This window comes from Cyprinus carpio, chromosome A6 (assembly GCF_018340385.1).
Source record: "Cyprinus carpio isolate SPL01 chromosome A6, ASM1834038v1, whole genome shotgun sequence".
NCBI classification, from domain to species: Eukaryota; Metazoa; Chordata; class Actinopteri; order Cypriniformes; family Cyprinidae; genus Cyprinus; species Cyprinus carpio.
Window position 1 is genome coordinate 25,096,055 of NC_056577.1, and position 26,148 is coordinate 25,122,202.

Consider the following 26,148-nt stretch of genomic DNA (forward strand, 5'->3'; position numbering starts at 1 on the left):
TGTGAAATTTACTAGCAAATTCTGAGTAAAAATTGTTTCTACACCATTTTATTTTCAGTATAAAATCTTAAGAAAAATGACATAGCGTATATTTTTTGTAAATATATGTTTTATGGTGTTATAGGTAGAACCTACTAATTACATAAAGAGTTCACAATTGTGATTACTTAAAAAAATAACTAATATGAAATATGAAATATGGTGATGTAATATGGCAAGGTCCCTGTCCCGTGAGTAAAGTCCAGAGGTCAAATGAAATAACAACACATTCTCGGTGTCTACTACACTCACCATTTTTTGTGACCGAAATGACCCGCTCTCTCATCCAGCACCGCGGACAGCGCCTGCGTCTCACGCGAGACTCAGCAGGAAGTGCCCATCATTCGCTCATTTCATTGCTCGCGCCCCTCCCATCCCCTTTCCTCCCGAGTCCCTCTCAATGACTGGCGAACGGAGGCACAGCACGGAACACGTATGCAGCAGCAGCATCTTTGCTCTGGTCGTGTGAAGAGATTGCAGTGTCTGCTTCTGCACCCGAAGTGTTTCAGGATATTGAAATTTCACCAACAGTCGATAAGCCCTCTGAATGCCCAACGCTACGTCAACAAACTGATACACTTCCACGCCGTAAACATCCCATCGTGCGTTTAATTCGCTTGTACGGTTAGGCGAGCGCTGTCCGAGAGCAAAAATGTTGGATCCATCCTCAAGCGAAGAGGAATCGGACGGGATAGTGGAGGAGGAAAGCCGAGAGGTGATGGCTCCTCAGTCCGGATCCTCTCGCATCTCCCCCAGCAGGACCAGCGAGAGCTCCGAAAGGCTCCAACCCGCCAGCCGAGGCTCCAGCGCGCGACCATCCAGCCCGAGCCCGTCGGCCGCCAGCGAGCAGGAAAAGGAGGACGTGGAGAAACTGCAGAGGGAAGAAGAGGAACGAAAGAAGAAGCTGCAACTCTATGTCTTTGTAATGCGATGCATCGCCTATCCTTTCAACGCCAAGCAGCCGACCGACATGGCAAGGCGACAGCTGAAGGTAAGAGCATGAGGTGTCCGGGTCTCACCTTGAGAAAAACGTTATGCATCATTATGCCCTTTTTATGTCATGCCATTACCAGCAAACATTTGTACTGAAACCCCATGCATATGTCACGTGATATTACTCTTAAAGTGAGGGAACCTTTGTAAAAAAAAATCACCATATCCTGCATGGGACACCTATGAAATCACAGCCTTCATTTCAGGCTGTTTTTCAACCTCAAGAGGTCCTGTCGCGAGACCCCAAACCCGAAGGGATTCGTGCACGTTCGGTCAAATTCGGCCGCACGAGGCGAGCTCTAATTATAGATATTCTTCAAGAGGCTGGTGGACCAAAATAAAGCGGTGTCATTGCCGTAGTACGGTCATGTGACTCGTTCACATTGGAAGCCAGCGGTTGTGTGCACTCGTGCGGCCACAGGATATTCAGTTCCATTTGCGCCATCACTCGCGCTACTCATTCATCTTCCAAGGTGACTTTTGGTGTGACAGATGCGAACGCGGGATCCACTGTTCAGAAGGTCGAAAAAGAACAACGTATTTGTCATGCCCCCTGATTATGTAAATACTTCCTCGTATTTTATCATAGTAAAATAATAAAATACGATTAAGTAAAAACGACTTCATAGTAGTTCTTTTATTATGCTTTTTTTTTTTTTTTACTCAAAAGCCCGTTGATAAACAAGTCTAAATGAAATGCAACAAATCTAACATGTGTTTAGAAATTATCCTGAGTTTTATTTGCATACAATTGACCTAAGATTGGAAGAAATAAAAGAAACCAGTGGTAGCCACCCTACCATAAAAATGTTTCCTTGTTAAGAGAGGTATCTTTTAGAGGTCCAAGCTGATCCCTGACTATTAACAACATGCTCTGAAACCACAGTTAACAGCTTGACTTACTGCTATAGTAAGTAACAAAAGGAAAAACATCTGTTCTTTTTTCCATTCTTATTCAGACATTCAATATATGCTATTGCACACTTCTAAATAAATTAGAAAAAACTAAAAGATTTCAGTAATCAAACAAAGACTGTTGTGTGTATGGATTTTTACCTGACTAGTGTTTACCTGAGAAAAAAAAAGTATAGTGTGTAATTTGTAAATGTAATTTGGGGCATATAGCATGTGTTATGTGTAAAAAACAAAACAAAAAAACATCTATCTGACATTGTCAACATAGCAGCATATAGCCCAAGATTTGGTTATGCGATATGGCTTAGTCAGATGAACACACAATAGACCTCATTGAAAAACTGCATGTATTTGTCCCACAGTATTGTTATTCAGTGCTATAGGCAGCCTCACATGAGGTCTAAGAGGCAATTATAGATGTAAAAGCTTTGATCAATAACATTGCATTGGAATACCCGCTGTTTGTCATTGCAAAAATCAAAGCTCTGATCTTCACAATGCATGCCGGTTCAGTTAAGTGAGTCAGAGCTGGTGGTATTTGGGTCATTACAACGAATCTCAGTGTTGAGTCACTGTTCCTTTAGGTTTAATAGAGTCATTGCAGTCAATCACTTTAGTGACTCAGAATCATCCATGTGAATCATGGACATGAAGGACATCTATCAAAAGCAGGGTTGAAGGAAGGTTATAATTTTTTTTTTTTTTTTAGTTGACTGATTTTAAAATGCCATTGAGAGGTATAGTGAATGGTAAAGATTGTGTCATCAGAGGCTTTATTAAAAAAGCTTCTCCATAGATTCATGCATCATGTTGTGCTTTAGTTGTTTTAAGATAAACTTTTCCCAATAAAATTCATAAAGTAAGTTAGACAAAAATGGAATTCAGTGATTGCTATATGACAGTATGACATTTACCTGTTTACTCACTAAATATAAATCTGAACATAAAATCATTGCATATACTGTAGGTATATAGATAATGCATGTAAAATGAAAAGGAAAACAAGCCATATATGTACACATTAATGCTCATTTTATACAAAATAACACACTAAAGCTGAAAACAATGAGTTCAAACCATCAAAGACTCTTAAATTTATATTTTTCTGGAGTGTCAGATGAAAAAGATAATTTAATGGGAAAAAAAAGCAAAAATTGGATGCTCACATGTGAATTTGGGGATTAAGATATCATCACTAAAAATCATAAAAAAAAATTAATCTCTTTGAGCTGCCCTACTTTATTTGCAGAAAGCTTGACTAGTAGTTTTATGGGTACTTATTCAGCTAATGTGATATCAGAGGAGCTCAGGGGATTGAAGGTAATGGCTGTAGCATATGTCTCGTTAAGAAATCACAGTTTTTCTATCATGAAGAAAATCAAATCACCTTTGTGCATTATTTCTTATGTGTATGGAGTAGCTTGATTTTCTGACTCTGCTATATGACTGTAAAAGCAGAGATAGTATAGTATATATCCTTAGATAGTATAGATAGTATATGTCCTTCATCAGGTTCATGTCCAAATGTTAATTATAATGTCACCTAAAACATCATGCTAGGTCATGCTGGTGTTTTTTTTTTTGCAAGGAAAATTGTCATTCTGTTCTCTAAAGTCATTGTGAATGTCCTTAAAGGTTAACTAAAGCCATATAAAAGGACATTATACTCTGCTGTAATAATATAATGCATTATGTCTCACCAGAATTCCACATTTAATTTCCTTCACTTATAAATCACAGCCATACGTTGGGTATATTATTATTAAATTTGCTGTCAATACTACATCCTTTTCTACTCCTGGATATTACTGAAGGTAGCTGCTATCTATAATAATAAAACTTATTCCATTTTTGTTTATTCACAAAATACCTTGAAAAGCACCTAAGTATGTGTTTACAGTGCAAAGCAATCAAATCTAGAATTAGATTTAAAATCTTTGGTCTTCTGAAAGGCTACCTTCCTATGTTTGGAGTTTTTCCATTCAAGTTTGGTGCATCTAAAGGACTTAATTACCGTGGCTCACATCTTCAGCAAACTGCTCACTACTCAGCCTTCCAATGCTCAGCCAGTTCATTCTAAAATTCAATAATGTTCAATAAGCCTCATTGTTTCTATATGAGTCACATTTCATTTTCTTTCCTAGTTTAAGTCCAGGAGGTCACTTGTACTGTGTGTTTACTGCCTGAGACTAATTTGTATGCTGTCCCCTGCGTCTCCTGTACTCACCCTGTATCTGCTCTCATGAGACACTGGTCTGGACCTGCAGCCCTTGCTTGAACCCCAGACGATACAGGCACATGATAGAGATCTCTCAGCAGTTTTGTTCACGGGCCTTGGGGGCGGATAGAATTTCAATTATCTGTATCCTTCCCGTGTTTGATTTCATCAGTGATAGATGGTAGATGGTAGACATTTCAGCAGATAAGGTGATTTTGTAACAAGGGCACATCAGAGGCCCTTACACACTCCAGACCCTCTAGCTTTATGATGCACCTATAAACTGAAGTGTTAAGATTAGCATTAGATCAGTACATACTTCCCTGTGTGTACATCGTGCTGAGAGATCACTCCTCCTAGAATAATACCGGTGGCGGTGACAGCTTTCAGAGGCTTATTGTCTTTTACTTAGCTAGCTAAGCAAATCTTTGTCAATTCAGCTGAATTTATCTACAGATGAGGTCTTCTTTCCTACCCTTTTCTCTTTTCTCTTTATTTTGATCTTTTTCTTCTTCCATGTTTTACCTTATTACCTGGTATTTTAGGTCACAATTACCTGTTCCCATAGGATTTGCTTTCAAAAAGATATTAAGGTTGAAATCTGTAGTTATTACTTTAATCAGAAAGAGTCTGAGCTCTCTCGACCTCTCTCTCTCTCAGGTTGAGTTATGTTAACCATATGGCACACTAAGCCTCACCCAAACCTCTCTCATCTATTTATGCCTACATATATAAATATATAAATAAATATAATTATAATTGATAAATGCATGTGCTATAAATATACAAAAGTTAGTTCTGGTCCTTATTATTTCATAGTTTTTATCAGGGACTGCAAGTTGCATTGTTACACCAGTACAGCAGTGATTGTTTTTATGAATCATTTGAATCGTTCATTCAAATGATTCCTTAAAACACGCTGATTTGTTTAGGAACCAACCAAATACAAGTGAGTCTTTTAGCCGGTCATATATATATATGCATTAAATATGTAAATATGTACATTTCAGATCTTGTCACAGTTGTTTTATTAGATTTTACCATTCCTAATTGGAGATAAAGATATACACATTACTTAATGAAGTTGCACATCTACATTATTGTCTGCTGTTGTGTGCATTTGCGTGTGATATCACATGTTGACAGGTTTAGCTTGACTATTGTTTGTGTTGCACAGTCACACCTTGTAAAGGCTGTTGACCTTGTGAAAAACGACACAAAGGGACTGCAGTGTTATACTGTCACTCACAGCTAGGCATTTTATCTATTAGTGGATGTCTGTTTGAAATCTAATATCCATGCTGTTTAGATATGCAGAATGAGAAAACATACTGTATGTGCATACAGTAAATGTGCGGATTGTATCACACACAAAGGGTTATGAATGAATTGGATGAAAGTATACTGAACTGCTGGTCTCAAATGAAATGCATCACCTAGATACTTTTATTAATGATAAAACGAGGGTCTGTTTATAGCGTCAGTTGAGAAGAATTAATGCCTGTCCCACATAAAAGGCTTTAGAAACCAGTCTGCATTGCTGTAGGGCTTGCAAAAGGAGATACCTGAAGATTTTTTACAAGAGGCAAGCCCAGGAAAGATGGGTGAATAAGGAATTCATTCAATCAAACCCTATGTTTCAGAGTATTTAGCACAATCAAACAGAATACAATGACCCAACAGGTCTCCTCTATGGTCTGAGAGCCCTACTGGGTTGGCCTGCTGGCCAAATGATTTTATTCTTGTTCAGACAAGAAGGAAAACCAGAGCAGCTTTGTATGATGGATGAAGTTACCATGCCTGTATCGAGTTGCCAGTCTCACAAATTCAGTTTCATTCTCCACTGATTTCTAATTGAGGTCTTTTACGGAGCGACACTGCCAGCATGTATTGTGTGTGTGTGTGTGTGTGTGTGTGTGTGTGTGTGTGTGTATGTGTGTGTATTTATTTATTTATGTGTGTGTGTGTGTGTGTGTGTGTGTGTGTGAAACCTCTGTCGCAATCCCACACACATGTTGAAAGGTGTGTCAGTTTGCTTAGCAAAAGGAGAGCTTCTTGTCAGTGTGAAATATGAAACTAGGAGATGACGAGACAAAAAAAAAAATATATATATATTTTTTTGAGGATAGACAGCTATAAAAATGTCTGATAAATATGACAAGACCAAATATTAATAAAACAAATTGCTTGATCCATGTCCATTTGAAGTTCATGGGGATTTTCATTGCCATTACATGTTTTATAAAAATCTCTGAATAATGCAAAACATGAAGAAATCAACTTTCATAAGTCAACTATAAATCAGTTTTGTAGAGCAGTGAAAACCAAAAAATATGAGAGAAGAAAAACATAAAAATCCCTCAAGAAATATAATCAGTCTCTTTTGGTCTTGTCTGTGATGGGCTTTGATGTGAAAAACAAGATGTATTGAATTTGCATTAATAAGCCCAAATACATGTTACAAGAAATTAAAATTCAAGTGATGCTTGGTTTCTAAAGCAAAAAAAAAAAAAAAAAAAAAAAAAAAATTCCCAGGCAAATGTTGCACATATGAAACACAGTCTGTAACATCAATAATACAGTGTGGGTTGTGATTTTATGAGTGATTTTATTTAAAACAGGTCAGTGGATGAGATAGATTAATGGATACACATTATATTTGCTATTTTTTTAGTGTTTTTATTTTAGTGTGTGTCAAATTACTGACAAATGTCTTTTAGAAAAGTTATGTAAGCTAATTCTGCATTTGTTAACAATGCATGAAACCAGGCATTTGCTGTTAAACAAATCCAATATTTGCAGTCTGAACAGACAAGCCCCCATCTTTCCAAAATAGCGCCCTCAAAGATTAATTAAAGGAGTAAGACAGCAGCAGCAAATATCAATGTTGTCAAAAACAACAGTAGGAAGACAGCATTCGTTCATGACAAGCTAACAACTGACAATGAAGGTAAATATGGCATTTAATGAGAATGTTTTAACTGTCACACTGTCAGACTGGCATAAACGCCCAAAATGATTGACAGGTAGAAAGCATGTCAAAGTCTTATGACTGGCATAGCATAGAATTTTGACCTATTTGGCCAGTAGTTTCTTTTCTTTTTTTTTTTTTTTTTTTAATTTACAGAGACATAAATGTGAGAATTGTCCACTAAAAATCAATTACTGTAAAATCACTCAAAGTGCACCATACATGAAACTGGACCAACTGATGTTACAAAATGTTACAAAAATAGTCTGCTGGATGTTTATGGAGATTCCAATACTTAAGGAAAAATATCTTTGTTTTCTTTAAAGTAATAATTTAAAAAATCATTTAAAACAATAAGGAAATCATAGAAATTAATGTTTAATTGTAATGCTTCATAATACAGAGAAGGGACTATATAAGGGTATGGGAGAGACACAAGGGTCTGTTGTGAAGGGAACACGTTGAGGACACAGCAATGACAACGGCAATAATAGAAAGAGAGTGGAGGTCAGACAGGAGATTAGGAGAAGCTGAGAGACAGCAGCGGTTATGGCAGCTGGATGAAGCAGGAGTTAGTTAGGAGAGATAAGAGGGTGTTTGATTGAAAGGCCAGAGCTGGCTCCTTAGAAGAGATTTGGAGATTCTGAAATTACCTTATTAATATAACAGGGTGAGAGGGATGAAATTTATCGGTTCATTAAGCACACTGAGAGAAAAAGACAGGTGAGTAGAGGAAGAGAGCGTGAGAGACTAGCAGATTCATTTTGTCAGAAGTAATAAACATCCAGATGGAAGGTCCTTAAACTTCCTTTATATAGCAGGTTATTCGCATTTGAGTGTGAATTATTAAACAGTGGAATAAATGGTGGCTATTCTTAGTGCTGCTTTAATTAACGTATGACCCAGCTCTGGAGTAAATTTAGCGTAACTCTCTTAAAATGATAAATGTAGATTTATGAGCGATATTGATATATCAATGCATAGATGAATGGACAAAAAAAGATAATTAAATCTAAATATGTAATATAACATCAATATAATTTTAGAATTTTTGTGATTTTATATAATCTAAATATAAATATAATATAGAAATAAATATAATTTAATACAAGGTCTTTACTGTTAGAGGTAATTTCGGTATAATGTAAATGTGTACAACAGAAAATGTTATGCATCCATATTCATTAATCCATGCTCATTTTGAAAGCTGTGTTTGAAAGTTTGGAACAGTGTATTTACAGTACATTTATAAAGAGCCAGAGCAGTGTGTGTTTGAAAATGTTTGCTTTTGCTGAAAATGTGTTGATTTTTATTCATATTTTTAGGGGCATTGCAGCATGTGTTTGTACATGTGTGATTTTTCATGGATATTTAAATAAGTGTTGCTCCGAGAGAAGTCTGAGAAAGACAGTGAGATGAGGGACATCTGCTCGAGCAATAGGAACACTTTTCTGTAAATATTAAGACAGAATAAGAGACCCAGGCTATCATAAAGGTCATTTACATAACAGATATGGGTCAGGATAAGAGGCAATGTTTTTTGCTCTCACATGTGCATTTGTCTTTGTTCTGGTGTAATTAAGATGATACCTAAACATGAATGTGCGTTCACACTTATATTTCAGGAACTATGGATAACTTCTGCCCTAATAAAGCTCCTAATGAGAAATAAACTGTCCTCCTGCCCATGATCAATTAGATGTTGCTATTCAGCACTAATTGGCCTCTCATATTTGTGCACTTTGAAGATAGACAGCTCAATTAGGGGTGAGAGAAATAATAACAAGACTCTAGTTTTTACAGTGCAGAAGCAGACCAAAACTAACTTTGATTTGGCGTACAAAGGAATATGTTACATTTTTATGGTTTTAAAGTGCAACCAAGGCTAAAGTACAGATCATTGCAAAATAAAAAGGCAACCAAAAGTTGTTTACCATACTAACGTTTAATGAAAAAAAATAATTATAAATAGTAGGATGCTTACATGAAAATTATATTACCCGTTAATTTGCTAAACTTTTATTTGGTGTTCAAAGGAATATGTTGAATGTTTTAAAATGCTTTAATGTGCAACCAAAGTCCAAATTTTTATCCAGAGCTGAAAACAGAACATTACAAAATAAAATGGCGACAAAAAGTTGTTCAACAAATTATTTAATTATGAATGGTAGTATGTTTACATGTAAATTATATTATCTGTTCAAATAAAATTAAATAATATTAAACATTTGAAATAAAATACATTTTAATATTTGTGTTTTAATACATCTTCACATTAAAATATTTACAGAAGAAAAAAAAATCCACTAAAACATTTAAAGAAAAGAATTAAAATATAAATTAATTATTCATTTTTAAGGCTATTTGTAGATTTGGACAAAAGTTAATTAGTCAAGTAGGAACAGTTATTTGCTGTCTGATGCTGATAATCTCAAAACTGCCAGTTAATCAGTCTGGCCAATAGGTCTATCACTAGCCTTAAGATAGAACAGTAGTTTAGATAAGTCTGCAGGTTTTTTCGCCTAGAGGCATGGAGAGTAGGATGAAAGGAAGTAGTATTAGCCAGAGTGGAGGAGGAGGATTGTGTCACAGTCTAGTGTGATGAACAGCAGTAGCTGCTAGCTGTTGTGGCACTATAGCCCTGTCTCTCTAGCCTGGACCCTTATTCTAAAGCATGTGACAGAATTTTCTCATGCCATCACCACCACACACACCCACTCTCCCCCTTGTAAACCAGAACACACACTCTCTCCTTTCCTCTCTCCCATCCAGCTTTTTCCATATCCTATAATCCATTAAGCAGCACTAGCACTTCTTCTTTTCACTCCCTGTCTCTCCCTTTTCCTCTATTTCCTGGCAGGTCGATATGACCTTCTATTTTTCTCAAGGTCTCTATTTCAACAGTGAACACATGAAGTAAGCATCCATTACATTTAAGCATGAAAGCTTCCTCTAACCCCATTTTATCCTATTATTTTTAAGGGAGCAGCAGAAGCAGACTTAGCCCATTTTGTGCCTTAGATGCAATAAGACATTGCCAAAGGAGACAAAGACATTTTTTAACAACAAACATGAAAAATTAAAAAAGGGAAACATTTTGAAAGGCATACAGAAGTCTAACTTCAAAACTAATGTTTAAAAAAGGAGAAAATAAACCAAATGACAGACATAGATCTTGGCTCAGGTCCATACTCTCCATACCATACTCTCCAACAGCATCTTCACTCACTACACATTAATCAGAGACTAACTTGCCACCCTAGTGGGTAAGCATTTATAGACATTGGGTACCATTTATAGACATTTTGGTACCAACTTTATTTCAGCTATAATTATTAAAATCCGAGAGCATAAACATCAGTAAATACACAATTTAACCCGTGTAACGCTTCACAGTTCAATTTTCAGACCATGTGGTGCATATACAAAAAAAATTAAACCATACCAAAAATGAATTTTACTTTTGCTACAGATTGTCCTCCAACAAAAATCAGCCCTATAGGTCATTTGTGCAAGCACCTTATTATGACCTATTCGCTTGTTAAGTCTGACGTCACGTAGCACCGCTTCTGTGTCCAAACGCTCTATCAGATACCACAAGAAAACAACAAAAGGTGCTAATATACACTCACAATGTGATATAATACTACTGAAAAAGTTATAATCCTATCCTTTAACTCCATACCGAAGTCCCAGATAGCCAGACAATGAAAATATACTGGAGGACACACCTTATTAATAAAGCATAGGCACTATTTACAGACAAGCAGAATAGCCCAGAATATGAAAGCAAATAATGTGCCAAATACTTACAATTACTGAAGGTTTTTTTTTTATTTTTTTTTTAATGTTTTTAAAATTGTATTTTAAGCTGCATTCAAAATCCACTTGGCTGAGGCATGTGCATGTCCCTTTTTTGTCAGAGGAGCATTAATTCTTCACAGGAGGAAGCCATCTTACAGAGTCTGTGTGTCACAGGTTCCTATTTTTAGCTGGTTTAGTGGAGTTTCAGGCAAGTGCTTTCACAGCCCCATCCCACCCCCCTCCCCAACAAACACACACTCATTAGCTTTTTCTTAGACAGACACACACGCCCATTAACTCTTATATTGAGCATGCTGTTGTAGCTTTTTTGTCACACACACTGTCTTATACTTAGATACCTTTCAGCTCACATAGAAGCACCAAAAACCTTCTGAAGGCACTCACTCTGTCTTTCCATCACATGAGACTTTTTGCTTTTTCCATAATTCCCCCACTTTACTCCCTTACTCACTCTGAACATGTATTTTTCTTGCCTTGCTCGCTTTTGCCAAAGAAAGGACTAGCTGACGGCTCTGTCTTTTGGAAGTGTGATTAAAATGCTATGGTTTCACAATCTGTTGAAGCACTGTACTTTGTTCTGCAGATAGATACTTCACCCACACCCAAATCCTACTTTTATTGTGCTGTTAATACACCAATAGGGTGTTGGTGAAGCAATGTTCGTACACAAAGAGACACAAGCATACATACTGTCTGAGGTCCAGGGATTCAGTTGAACATATTGAAGAAGGCATTTTGGAGTGTGGTGAAGTTTTGTGTAAGCAAGTGCGAAGTAATCTGTTTGCATTTTCCTTAACACTACTGCTCTGAGATGAGCTTCTGCTGCTTCAGGCTTTGTTTCTGGTAAAAGTCTGTATATGTTTAGGTTCGTTAGAAAAAAATATTTTATTACAGTGTTTGAGGGGCAGCAAAAAACTGTAGTATTGAATGTCAGCACGGCTGTTACTGAGATTCAACAGAAGTGCTATTATGAATGACTCATTGAATCATTCACTTAACCGATTTGTTCAAAATGCTGATTCATTCAGGAACAAAAAAGTGACTCTCCTTGTGAATGAGTCATTGAATCATTTACTTAGCTGAATTGTTTAAAACATTGATTCAGCCAGTTTTTCTAAACCGGTACTGTGTTGTGACAATGTTTGGAAATAGGTTTGTTGACGCAAAAACTGACAAAGAAACTGGAAATATTGTGTCTAAAATGTAGTGTAAATGTAATTTTGTTTATTGAGCCGCATAAACGCATTGTCATACTTGCAGTCGTGCTATTTTAACGAATATCAGCTGTTTGGGGTTTGCCTTTTCTTCATCCTCTTATTTAATTGTTTAACATAATCATCTTTAGTATGGATGATGACATGAGGTTCAGTTATGCTGAAGGATTTGAATTCGAATGAAATCCAAAATGGAGATTTTAGGATGCCCTTCAACAGCGTGTATGAAATGTTAAATTCAGGTTTTCATGGTTTTTAATTGTTGATGTAATGTGCTAGCGGGGACTGCATAGTAGAGGGCTGGTCTCTCTACCTTGTGGCTCAGAGACACCAAAACTAACCAGCTGCTATCTTCAGCACTGGCTTTGCGGGTACACAGCCCCGCTCTGAGCATCATGCTAAACATAGAAAATGCCATGGAGGGACGCAGGGAGGGGAGAGGAGGAAAAGAGTTGCAGGCTGCAGGACAATGCAGAACACTCTGTTCCCCATTGGCAGATGAGTTCCAGGGAGTCCAGTGAAGCTGGGAATGATTCGTTATGGCAGTTTTGTGATGCTTATGTTCCTAATCTAAATCAGCTTTCACGATTGAACCCTGTATTCAGAGGCTTCATATTATTTGACACTATTTGCTCAGTTTACTACTAGTATTGCTTTTTTTTTACCGATTTTATATATGTGTGGATGGTATTCTACATGGTTGTTTATTTATTGTCCTGATTATTAATTGCATCTACTGTACAGAAAGCATTAAAATGTTAATTTGTTAACTTTTAACCACACGATCTCATTCATTCAGTTTTTTCCTTTATGTTCACTAATGCCGCATTTATTTAATCAAAAACTCATTTCTATTTTAATATATTTTAAAAGGTAATTTCAGTACTGTAAAAACATTTCTTATTATTAATGTTGTGCAGGTTAATATTTTTGTGGAAACTGAGAAAACTTTTCAAGGACCAAGTACATATATATATATATATATATATTTATCAAAGTGTCCTTGAAAATTTTTCTCAGTTTCCACAAAAATATTAACCTGCACAACATTGATAATAAGAAATGTTTTTACAGCACTGAAATTACCTTTTAAAATATATTAAAATAGAATATATTATATTATTAAATAAATGCAGCATTGGTGAACATAAGAGAATTCTTTCAAAAGTATCTTTCAAAAGTAGACTTTTTTTTTTTTCAGCGTACAATGGCTTTAATCAAAATGGGTTATCAAAATGCATTAATATAATTTGTTAAGACTTGTCTAAGATAACTTTGAAAGCAAGTGGAAGATCCATTTAAGTTGTACATAATGTACTTACAAATGATTACAATGAGAGTGCTATATTGAATTTGGCTTTGTGTGTTTCATTTAAATTCAGCCTCTTGTTCCATTTCATTTAGTTGTCTGGGTCTAAATTTGGCAAACACCTCCATTTTCTCTCCCCCATTCAGTTATGTAACGTTTTTTTTCATCTACCTCTTTCTTTGGTGCCAGCCAGGCTTGTATGTAGGAAATTCAAAAAACAAATTTACATTGAGATAACTTAAAATTAAATAAGGTTTAATTGGTCTTTCTTTTCTTTTAAGAAAATAATTAAGATGCAAACGATTGAATGCAAACTTGATACTTCCCCCTCTGTGGAGTATCATTTAAATCACTCATCCATACCCCCTCCCCCCCTTCTTATGCATCATTTCTGGCCCACAGCAAAAGCTGCTGCACTCATGCAATTATCATAATTACTAATGACTCTGCAGTCTGCTGCTGAGTGCGCGCGCGCACACACACGCACGCACACACACACACACACACACTGAAAGAGTGCCTCATTTTATTCTGCTGTTTCTTCATTCACACAAAAGAAAATGTACACTTTTGTTTTTCACAGAAATAAAATGTAAATGACGCTTTAAATAAGATACGGCCGCTGAAATTATAGTTTTATAACAGGAGAATGGATTCATCAGGTGAGGTAAAAGTAAAAAGCACTGCGATAGCATTTCCAAAGAAGGAGTGTCTTGAGTCTGATTAAAAAGACAAGTCAACAATGTTCAAGCCCAGGTGAACAATTTTATTTCTGTCTTGTTAGGTGATTCTACCGAATTGCTCAATGGAGAAATCACTTGACGAGCGCAGTTTTCCATTCTCTGTTGACATATTTCCTATCGAAACATGATGTTACAGTAGAACTAGATATATTGGTTCTTGCTAGTCAGTTGCAGAGGAGGTAAATACTTATTCTAGCTTTTAATTAGACAGAAATCTGTGTAGTCCAACATAGTGCTGGTTGTTTCTTTCTTTCTGATTAAAACAAAAATCAGACTGTGATTTAAAAGGCATTTTTAAAAGAGCTCCAGGTTAACTGTATTTGTTTGAAGGGCAGAATTTATTCATTTAAAATGAACTTGTATTCTCCCCTAATAGTGACGTATGGAGGATGAAATATGCGCAGAGGATCAGGCTGTTACAGGGCAGTCATGATAAGAGGGATCCAGAGGGAATCAATGGGAATTCTAGGATGAAGGAGGAGGTTAGCTGGATATTGGTTACTCCTACTTTAAAACAACAGGGGCTCAATAGAGAGAAATATAGGGGAGCTTCAGCCTAATGTAATGATTAAAATATGGTGTTGTGTTACACCTGTAAACACAAAAATGCATAAAGCCTTAGCCTTTATTTTAGTTTTATTTATATACTATTATAATAGTTGTTTATATTTTGAATTAGCATTTATTTTTATATATTCAGTTTTAATTTTAATTTAATTTTAATTTCTCGAAATTTTGTTTTGCAATTTAAAAAATACTTTACTTTAATTTCAATTTTAGATTTAGTTTTCAGTAGTATATACTTAAACTTATATACTTAAACTTATATATAAACTTATTTAAGTTTTTAAGTTTAAGTTTTTCATCTTACATAATTAAAATTTTTAATAGTTATATTTTTAGTTAACAATAACAACACTGTTTAAAACAGTATCTTTTTTTAACAAAGACATTCAGATTAAGGTAATACTTTTCAAATATGGTTTATTAGTTTACATTAGTTAACTATAACTTAACAATAGTTAACAATACTTCTACAGCATTAATTAATCTTAGCTAATGTTAATTTCAACATTTACTAATGCATTATTAAAATCAAAAGTTGTGCTTGTTAACATTAGTTGATGCACTATGAATTAACATTAACTAACATAACTAACAGTGAACAACTGTATTTTTATTAACTAACATTAACAAAGATTAATAAGTAATGTAAAAAATGTATTGTTCATTGTTTGTTCATGTTAGTTTTACATTAACTAACATGAACTAATGGAACCTTATTGTAACCTTATTGTTACCCAAATTAATTTAAGAAGAGACATCCATATTGTACCTTTGAATCTTTTAAATGCTGAGGTTAAAGTTGTGAGCTAGTAAATATAAAGATTATTATTGCCAGGTTTGTCATTATCCTTTCAATGTTTTCGTCTTCTAACTTTCTTTCTTTTGTTTCTTCATTCATTATTAAAGGTGCTGCGAAATCAGAATTTATTTTTGAGGTTTTTAGTCCATCTTTGTTAGTTCTGAGGCCATAGATATGCTAATGTGCTTTAGAACATTGACAAATTAAACTTCTGACAGAACTAGTGCGTTTAAATTTATAATCTTTCTCTTTATAGAAAATGTGCCCTCCCTTTTATTTCATCTTCCTCTTCCAGTATGAAATATGTCAACACAGTAAAGAAAATGGAGCCTTTAAACACCTGCATTCGAATGTCTTCATTATATATACATGGATGTTAGATATTCATGTCATATGGAGCGTGTGCACACATGCACACTCGCTCTAGAGTTAGATTGTTAACATACATCACCTCCTGTGTGCCTGTACCCTTCCTTTATAAAAGCTATTCTGGAAATAACAAAGAGAGCATACTCTGAAATATTGAGGGCTGCAAGCTGCTGGGAGTTATAATATTCTCTGTACAGACAGTTCAGAAGGCCGATAAAGTCAACTGCTCTATGTGTGTGTGAAGGAGAGAGGACAGTAGTAGAGAGATGAACACACAGATGGTGGTGTGATGCCTCACAGGCACATGCAACTTTGTACTTTTCCACCTCCCTCCTACACATTTGCACACAGAAAACCCTGTTCCCTTTAGTTTTGTCACACTGGTGGTTTCAAGACGAACGGCAACATAACATCTTGTTAAACTTTGTTTTTTTTTTTTTGGTATGCTTAGCAAGCCACAATATGCATGACAGAGCAATAGAGCACATTTACAGGTTTTTGAATGTTTCAGTGAGATGATAAAAATAGTGATGTAATCTTAGGAATATGGTCATGCACATCACTGGTCCTTTATCTCATGAACAGAAGTGTGGGTAAAAATTCTATATGTGAGAGGTAATTTACACTCTGTCGGTCATTTTTGCCAAATGTATTCTGACAAGATGATTAGAAGAAGAAGGGGGTTTAAGTTTTGTGATAATGACTGGCTCACTGTAAACTCTTCTGCTTATTGCACTGGTACTTACCAAATGAATAAATAAAAACCTCTGAAATATTTGTTTGTGTTCTTTATTATGTGAGAAGAAAGAGTGGAGGGACTTGCAAGACATTAAACTTTGCCATGCTGGACATCATGAGAATGTGGCCCTTTATACAGAGATCATTATACAAAATGTTTGTCCACAGAATGTCATTATCGACCAATCAGAACCAAGTATTCCAGAGAGCCATGTGGTACTACTATGTTATGCAGGGCTAGGTTATAAAAAAAAAAAAAAAAAAAAAAATAACATGCTCTGAGGGCAGGGATAAACAATGATAAATACAAATAATAAAATTCAACTAAAATTATCTTAAAACTTTTTGAAAGATTGACTCTTAAATTTAGGAAAAAATACAACAGTCGGTTATTTTTTCTCTGTAGATATCAAATGTAGTGTGTACAAATGAAAAGAAAACATGACCCAGGCTACATTACATACTGGTTCAGCGAGCATGGCTTGTGCCGACCACAATGTTGTTTTGTGTTTTGAGTTATTATTGAGTCTGTTGTTAATTGCACTGAAATCACATTGATATGTTTATGCACTTAATGGCTGTGCACTTCACAAATTCAGCAGCCTAATACAATATTTGGCCCAGTGTTTGCTCCATGTGTTAGGCTGGACAATGCTGTTTATGCGTTTACAGATTTGCCAATTTTCCTATTCAACCTGTCATGTCATAATTTTGCATACTGTTGGACAGTACATGGTTAAAAGTTTAAGGGATGGTTCATACAAAACTGAAAATTCTATTCATTATTTACTGAATTTACAAAATAATATATTTTTAAATAAAAAATAACATGACACATTTTTCATTTTTGAGCGATTGGTTTTTTTTTTTGGGGGGGGGGCTTCGGGGGATTGTGTTTATGATAAACAACTTATCCACTGTAAAATCTGAGCCCTGATGTAAAACCAGTTGATAACCACTGCCATAAAACACAGTTGCACTGCCACTGTCAGTGCTTCGCTCTTTTGCTTTATGTGAGGAGGAGGAGGATACTGTTTGGCCTGCTCTTTTTCTCCTTCATAACAATTCTCTCATTCTGTTGCTTACTCGTTCGTCACTCTGTCATCTTGTGCCCTGATGACATTCAGGGAGAGTGATGAATCACATTAGGAGAGAGTGAGAAGGAAGTAGAAGCGTTTGTAGGCTTTCGGTGAAATAAGATGTATTATGCATGAAAAATCAACATATCTAAAAAATTTGAAGCATTTAGGTACACAATTCCTGCAAGGGAAAGTTAAAATTAGAGCATGCAAGTGAGAGAATGAGTGTGAGAGAGATGTAGCTAGAGATATTTGACTGTGAGGATAGAGAGAATGTGTGTTATTGAGTTAGAAGGTGGGTGTTTCTTTATTTCTTTTTATTTCTTAAGCTTAAAGCAGAAATCTTATTTTTAAGTGTAGACTTGAGAAGAGACTACTTGTGGGAGTGTTTAAAGAAAAACAAGGATGTATTAAATGTCTCTTGCTAAAAAAGAAACCCACTTTGCTTTGTCATTTGTTTCTGAAAAATCTCTAACCCTTTTTCGGTAACATCATTTACTTTAGTCCTGCACCATAATAGAATTGGATCCATTTGAGTGTGCAAAATCTCATAACAGATTCAACAGAGACAATTTTAGATTGAGTCACTGATTAAAAAGCTAACATTTTTATGTTGTATTATCTATGTGAACTACAAATGAATGCACTGGTCTTATGAAAATATTTTTGCATTTTTTGCAATCGCAAATTATCTGAATTTTGACATTGTTTTATTTTTCCATTTCTTGTAGATCACCAAGCAGCAGCTGCAAACCACTAAGGACCGCTTTGAGTCTTTTCTCAAAGGAGACACACAGATTGTGGCAGATGAAGCCTTCATCAATGCAGTTCAGAGCTATTTTGAGGTGAAGTATTATTGCAACAGTAGAATGAATGGCAGAAATTGACCCTTGTATTGCTCAAGTAATCACTCCATGGCTCATTATTATTGGTTGCTCAGCCTTTTTTAACGTCTGCTCTTAAACTTTTTTAAGCATCACATTGGCCTCAAACCTGGCACCTCAGACTTATCAGTCTGTTTTGGTTTGATATTTGACTAGAGATAAAACAGTGTGGTAGTTTCCTTATTGATCAAAGGAGAATATTGTTAAACTATAAAATGTACATTTTATGTTTATCTTTATGTTACTGATATTATATCTATATAATGATTTCTACACTACCATTAAATTGGTCCGTTTTTTTTAGCGAAATTAATATTTCATTTAACAAGGATTCATTAAACTGATCAAAAGTGACAATAAACATTTTAATATATTAAAATAGAAAGCAGTTATTTTAATTGCAAACAACAGTGACCCCTTGATTATTGTACAGTGTGTGTTGAAATGATACATAGCCAGTTGTAGTTACCGCATTGCAGGTTAGACAAAACATTTAGATGATGACATGTCTTTGTAAGTGAATTACCATAGAGATTAGAGAGCCTAAATAGCCCTTTGGGGATGGCTCTCCTTAGCTTAAACACAAGTGTTTACACATGCTCTGTGAAGAGATTGCTATTCTAATGGATTCAAATATTGTGGTAAGGTCACCACATTATTTCCTGTTGCTGTGGTTTGGGCCTCTGTGCAGGCTAATTACTTGCACAATATGGTTGAAAGTGGTTATTAGAATACTTCAGGCTGCCTCACATATGAAATCATTAATACATGCGCATTGTGTTTAATTGCCAAAGTTGTAAATAATGATTTCTTGGAGCCAGTAGCAATTACAAGATTCTCATGTGTGTTGTATACAGTATGAGTACTAAATGAGAAATGTGTAGACATATGCAAGAGTTAATAGCTAAGCATATACAGTAAATGAAAGTGTATGTCTCCAATAGTTCCTACAGTATGACTTGCAGCTATAGCAGGTAATTAGTTATAGAATGGGCAAATTGTGAACTGCTACACTCCATAAAATACATAGAAAAACAGAAAATGTACTGCTAATATTCTGCCAGGACATTTCCTTTAACCCTAAAACATAGTATATGTAATACAGGTAAACCACCTGTGAAAATCAATATGGAAAATGCCCTGTTTTTACAAATATTTTTTAGACTGTGACAATACTTCTCAGAAACATGCTCAGTCAGACTATATTTCCCCCCTCAGGTTTCCATAATGATCCAACTAGAAAAGCCATTGCAGAGTCTGCGGAACTGTTCATTTCCAAATAAGTTGGTCATAGCAGGCCATGGAAAGAGAAGCTCACAGTAAACTGCAGTCTGGATTGGGACCAGACAGCAATTTAAAGCTTTATTTGTCTTCTTGAACAGTGAACGACAGAAGGGCTTTTAAAAGGAATGAAGAAAAGCAGCTGCCAAGCACTCCAGTTGTTGAGAAAACAAAAACCATGTTTTATTCACACCTCTATAAAACCAGATTTGAAACATTGTGAACAGGAAAAGAGGAGGCAGGACTAAAGAATAAAATCTTTAACAAATGTTCTCTCCCGTTATTCCGGTTTGAATTAGGAAATATCTTCTGAATAATTCAGAGCGAGAGCCCATAGGACTGCAACATTTTTGCCCACACTGATCCCATCATTTCAAAGCTGTGAAATTTTTACAGTTACCATTGCTTTCCATGGCTTTAATGGCGTTGGTTATATTACTGCAGTATATCACTGTAGATGATGTTATATCTATCACAGCATAGAATATTAAAGGAGCACTGAGGCATAATTTCCTCTAGCAGATTGGAGTGACTGAAAACAGTGAATGTTTCGAAGTCACCCAAGTGAAACTTTTTGAATGGCAGAACTGTTTTCCTGGTTTTATCACCATCTCACCTATAAAGGTCCAATGAAAAGGCAGTGTCTTATGTTAATTATATTTCCTATAGAAACAGCTTGATCGGGACATATCTGTCTTTTTTTTTTATAATTGCCACTAGGCTTTAGTTATTTATTAACGTTAGAGCTATGAACCATACTTGCTAGTCATAGTCACCAATATATATTTTCTATACATTTATAATAAACTTTAAATGTGTATATTTGAAGTGTTATGTTTAAAGAATAATAATCAATACATATATTTTTTCATTTTATTCAGCAAAATTACATTTGTATATTTAAAGTCAATTAATTCAGTGTTTATGTAGCATATAGCATATGCCCTGGACTAAAAGTCACAAACTATGTCTTGAATAATTTTTTTGGCTTCCCCTTGTCTGTCTGAACTGTAGGTTTTTCTAAAGAGCGACCGTGTTGCTAAGATGGTGCAAACAGGAGGTTTATCCGCTCTGGACTGTCGCGAGGTGTTCAAGCGCCATATCGAGAAACGTGTCCGGAGCCTGCCAGAGATCGATGGTCTGAGCAAGGAGACTGTGCTGAGCTCCTGGATGGCAAAGTTTGACACCATTTACCGTGGAGACGAGGACCCACGCAAGGCACAGCAGCGCATGACAGCCAGCGCCGCTTCCGAGCTCATCTTGAGCAAAGATCAGCTCTACGAGATGTTCCAGCTGATCCTGGGGATCAAGAAGTTTGAGCACCAGCTGTTGTACCAGGCTTGCCAGGTAGGTGGAAAACTTCTACAGGGGAGGAGCTATTTGACTCAGTAGACAGTGAGATACTTCAGTGAAAGACTTCTTTGTACAAACAAGGTATTATATTTTATTTGTTTTTGCCTTGAAATGAAAGGGTAATTCAAGCAGATTGGGATCAAGCATTCTTCTTCCGCTGTTGTTTAATCGTTAGTTTATATAAATATGTGTCAGAAGGATGTCTTGGCTGTTGCAACGCTCCTCAAGACCCTTGCATTCTTTTCCAAGTCGTTGCGCTCAATCTACTTTGAATGCAAATACACGTGTCATGTTAACATCCCCTTAGTGTTGGCAGTGTAATGTTACTGTAAGATCCCCATTGTACTGAGATCTAAGTAATGCAAAGATCCCTCATGACTACTTCAAACAACATAATATTTTTAGATCTAAAATAATTTTTTCTTCTCAAGTGAAGGACGTGCTTTGGTTTTATTGTCCTTGAGTTTATAATAAATCCCCTGCCTTGCAGAAACTTCAGTGCTGGTGCAGTTATGATATTTGTCTAGAAGTACAGAAATTACTGTCACTTGGGGATGAAGAGTGTAATCAAGAAAAATTTGCAGAAAGTAAAATGGCTTCATTTCATTCTGAAGTTTCTATTCTTACTAAGGTCAAGCTTGATTACTTATGGTTATGTAATGTAGTTGTGCAAAAATCATGATCGTTTTCACACAGCTTTCCCTGAACACTACCCCATCTGCCATTGTTTGGCCAAACAGGTAGTTCTATCCCAAACTCGTAATTGGCTGAGCAAGAATTTGACATATCAGCACAGCGTTTACATTCTTTAGGAATGCAGGAAGTTCATGTGAGTGTGTCTCTTCACATTAAGCTGGGTTAGGAGAATGTATTTTAACAATGAATAAAATACACACATCACCTTAGGACAGCAACTTTAAAAGGTATTAAGCCAAAAGGTACATATGTATGAAAAGGACTAGGCTTTAAGAAATTGCAGTCTTCATATTTTAGCTTTTTCCAAAGCTACGTATATCAGGAGAGATCTCACCTGAGCCTCCGCCATTAAAGCTCTCTCTTTCAAATGTGCTTTGAAGATGGCTAACCCACTTTTCCTTTTCCACTTTTCCTGCTAGCTCAGACTTCAGAGTGGGGAATTAGCATATAGTCTCCCCATGTTTGTCATTTAGAAAGCCAAAAACACAGCTAAATTTACAGAGAATCTGTGTTAGTCTGTTTTGTTCTTAATGGATCCTTATATTGCTCAGATGGGATGCTACACAGCATTTACTTAGAGACTAAGTTTATTTCCTTATCCAAATTAAACATCCTCTGTTTGTAAATATGGCCAAATTGGCATTCGTTGAAAGCACTTAAGAGATCTATAACACACTGAAAAATGCCTTTGGGGAAACGGTAAGGAACTGTTAATTTATCTACTGTATTTTAGATGGATGGACAAACATCAAGTAAGGGGAGCAGAACAAGTAGGAGGGAAGTTCAGCATAAAATCTCCTCAGTCCTGGCAGCGTTCATGTCAGTGTAGTCAAAACATCACAGTGCTGGCAGGGGGAAAATTGCTGAATCTGCTGACAAATAAGCCCAAAACCAGCATTTTTCACCATTTCTGTGTGACAAGTATACCTGCAAGCACTGTTTCCGTGACAAACAAACAATGTTTTGCCTCTGATTTTATGCCAGTTTCATAGGCACTTTTTTATATTGTCAAAAGCAGATGGTACTGTTCATGCACTTACAGAATTAGTTGAATGTTCTCTCATCATTTACTCAGGCTTGTGTGCGTTTATAAACCCGTTCTTTCGGCCGGGGAGTGAAAGGGTGAAGTTTATACTGTTCTTCTCCATATAATGAAAATCAGTAATGGCTGTAAATTTTATCAAAAGTGGCAGTAAGGACTTCTACATTGTTACAAAAAAATCTATTTCATATTTTATTTTATAATAGTACTGGGTTTGGCAAGCATAAGAGACTTCTTTCAAATACAATAAAAACTGACCCCAAACTTTTGAACGGTAGTGTACCTATGTAGGAACTTTTTTAATGATTTAAATTTATTGTTAGGCTTAGTGGATATAAAAATAAAGGGTCATATAACTATATCTTCAGGATTTTAGCTTATAAGAGATTATTTTAGAGAATCCTCCAAGGCATATGCTCTCTGGAGTAGATGGAGAACTCATGACACAGCTAAAAGAGCTATTTTAAACCCACTTTGAATAGATCACAGCCGCACATTTGGGAATAAATGGGATGTCATATCATCCTATTGGCAAGATCAATGCTTTTTATGATCAAAAAGCCCTTGTAATTGCTTTGGGAGATCATCAATTAGCTGGTCAGTCAGCACTGATTTATACTAGCTTTGAAAATCTAATTTGGTGAAAGGTTCCTTATGTAATTTTAGATGATTTCAGAAATGTTACAACTTGCACTCTCAGCTCATCTCAAAGCATGCAATTGGTTGGATTTCCGAGTTAGTATCAAAAATCTGTTTACCACGAGTTTCTTTACACAGTAAACAAAAATCGATTGGGCCACTCCACATCAAACCAAGCATATTTTGCTTTTGTAGAGTAACAAAGCATTTCTCTTGCATTTTCCCTTTATCCTCAGGAAGGACTCTGTTGTGTGGGTCGCAAGGCCATGTGTAGGAGGCGTTTTCTCTTGGCTGCCAAAAGATGCTTCATACACCACCTGCAGTGTATTTAATGAAAGCACAATCACACATAATTGGCAAAAATTGTCTGCCGCTCTGTGCATTCAGCTGGAGCAACTGCGCTGTTGACTGCCCTGCACATACACATACCCATCATCACAAATAAAAACAAACAATACATTGCATTATCTTTGCGGCCAACCTTTCCTCTGGCTTTGTTTTTAAATTTTTAAAAGAGCTGAATCTATACATACAGCGCCACAAAAAAGTTTTGTAGTCTTAAAATGCCTAAATATAATTACGTTAACAGTTTAATTTTGAATCTATTGTTTTAGAATTTAAAACATTACAGTTTTGTAAAAATGTGTCTGATATCTAATGCAGTGGCAGTCATACTAATGTAGCTTAAATTCCAAACATTTTTTTGGGCCACCGTATGTATTCACTGCTTATTTCAGCAGCAAATATTGCAGACCATTTGAATGTAGAGCTACTGAACCATCTCAAAGTGTGTGTTATTATCAGCCATTTGTGCGTTAATAAACAGAAGCCTTTTACAGGAAACCTGTCAAATAAGGATGGATGAGTGTAGGATTGCTCTCTGATTATTTCGCCACTCAATGGTTAATTTATCGTGGCGGGCAGTTGTGGCGGGAGTGTTTCGGCAAATAATGTTTGCAAACAAAGCAACTGAGACTGCATTTTTAGTGTTTGCCAGTGCCTTAGCGTCTGAAAGCAAAGTCAACATGACTTACTCTAACGTAATATTTCTAATAGTCATATGGATAACACAAACCACATTTCGGGGGTAACATTTTGGGATTCTGACATCTTCTGAGATTACTTTTAAATATTATTGCTTGAATCGCTTCTAAGTCAAGTAAATAGAAAACAGTGAATGTGCTGTGTGCTGTAGTTAGTGCTAGCTCATAAACTGGTCCATTCACGGTCATCTCCCTCCAGTCACAAATAGATTCTCTCTGTGATGCACACCTCTGGTGCTCTTAAGTGCCTCCTTTATTGAATTACTGAATAGATTCATTCAGCCTTTCCCGTTTCTTCTCTCTCATTGTTGTCTGTTCTTTGTTGTTTAGGAGACGTGTATAGCTTTGAATGTTGGCTTCTGACAGCTTAAAAATGTATGTTAAGAATTGTCTGTGGGTATTTACAATCTAAATAGATAGATAGAGGACTGCATGATATTGGAAAAAAACTTACATTGCAATATTTCGTTTTTTGGCAAAATATTTTGCATCGGAATGTTCACTAGAATAGCTGTATGAAATCATTCTAGAATTATTGGGGTGAATTTTTGTTGGAGAGTTCATCTTTCTCTCAAGGCATCTTTAAGTCTGAACCATCCTTTTAGGGTTGGACAGTTTGGGAAATTTTTATGTGTTCTTATTTGTGTTTTAGTCTTTATTTTAGGGTTGTAGAATCTCTTTCAGTAACGATAAAGTGAACAAAGAACAGAATCTCTTGCCACTTTTTTTTATAGACAACATTTCCACTGTTTCCACAATATGAATAAAATAATAATTGTATTTTTGTGATTATTATTAAATACAATATTTATGCTTAATATTTTTATTACAATAATACTCTTATTGTATAATAAAAAGAACAGCTTGATTCACAGTAAATGAGCCGACGTGAGATGATGAAACACTGGCAGGACATAAGTTCCTACAATTGCAGTATGTTGTGTTTGCCAAGCCTACATACAGGAATTATTGTGTGCATATGAAAACTGGCAGTGATATTGTGCTTTGTCAGACAACCTCTATGTCTCTCTTTCTCCATCTCCCTCTCCCCTTCTCCCTATCTGTCTTTAAAAGCTCCTTTAATTCGTCAGCTCCATTGCTTTGGATTTAAAGCTCCTGTTCATCTCCTCAAAAGCAATTGGAAAAGTTGATACAACCCATAGCAGTCCAGCTGACCCAACAACAAAAGCAGTTTCTTTCGTATGTTGGTAACAGTAACTGCAGAAATAGAGAAGGTTGGTTCATTGCTGCCGGTGACAGGAGCTGATTATGTGCTCCACTAATCAACTGCTCAGAATGAACCAGCAGGGTTACGGCACACACATACACACACACACACACAAACACACATTGCAAATGATCATTCACATTTTTATGCTATCATGCACTGAGACAATGCATTTGTTCTATATAATAATGTGCATAATTGGT

At 35.8% G+C, this 26,148-nt stretch overlaps 1 protein-coding gene across 13 annotated transcripts in view; it reads left to right on the forward strand.

Moving 5' to 3' along the window:
• The first annotated feature begins 438 nt into the window (after positions 1 to 438).
• Positions 439 to 26,148, forward strand: part of LOC109091348 (calcium-dependent secretion activator 1-like) — a 73,674-nt gene continuing 47,964 nt past the window's right edge. For 9 of the 13 annotated variants that reach the window (XM_042758674.1, XM_042758675.1, XM_042758678.1 and 6 more), the window contains exons 1-3: positions 441 to 1,030; positions 18,511 to 18,624; positions 20,959 to 21,291. In XM_042758674.1, coding sequence (XP_042614608.1) covers positions 692 to 1,030; positions 18,511 to 18,624; positions 20,959 to 21,291 — 786 coding nt within the window. In that variant the 5' untranslated portion in view covers positions 441 to 691. Of the gene's footprint in view, positions 1,031 to 18,510; positions 18,625 to 20,958; positions 21,292 to 26,148 lie in introns of all 13 variants that reach the window. The other 4 variants (XM_042758686.1, XM_042758687.1, XM_042758684.1 and 1 more) reach the window with 3 other exon arrangements.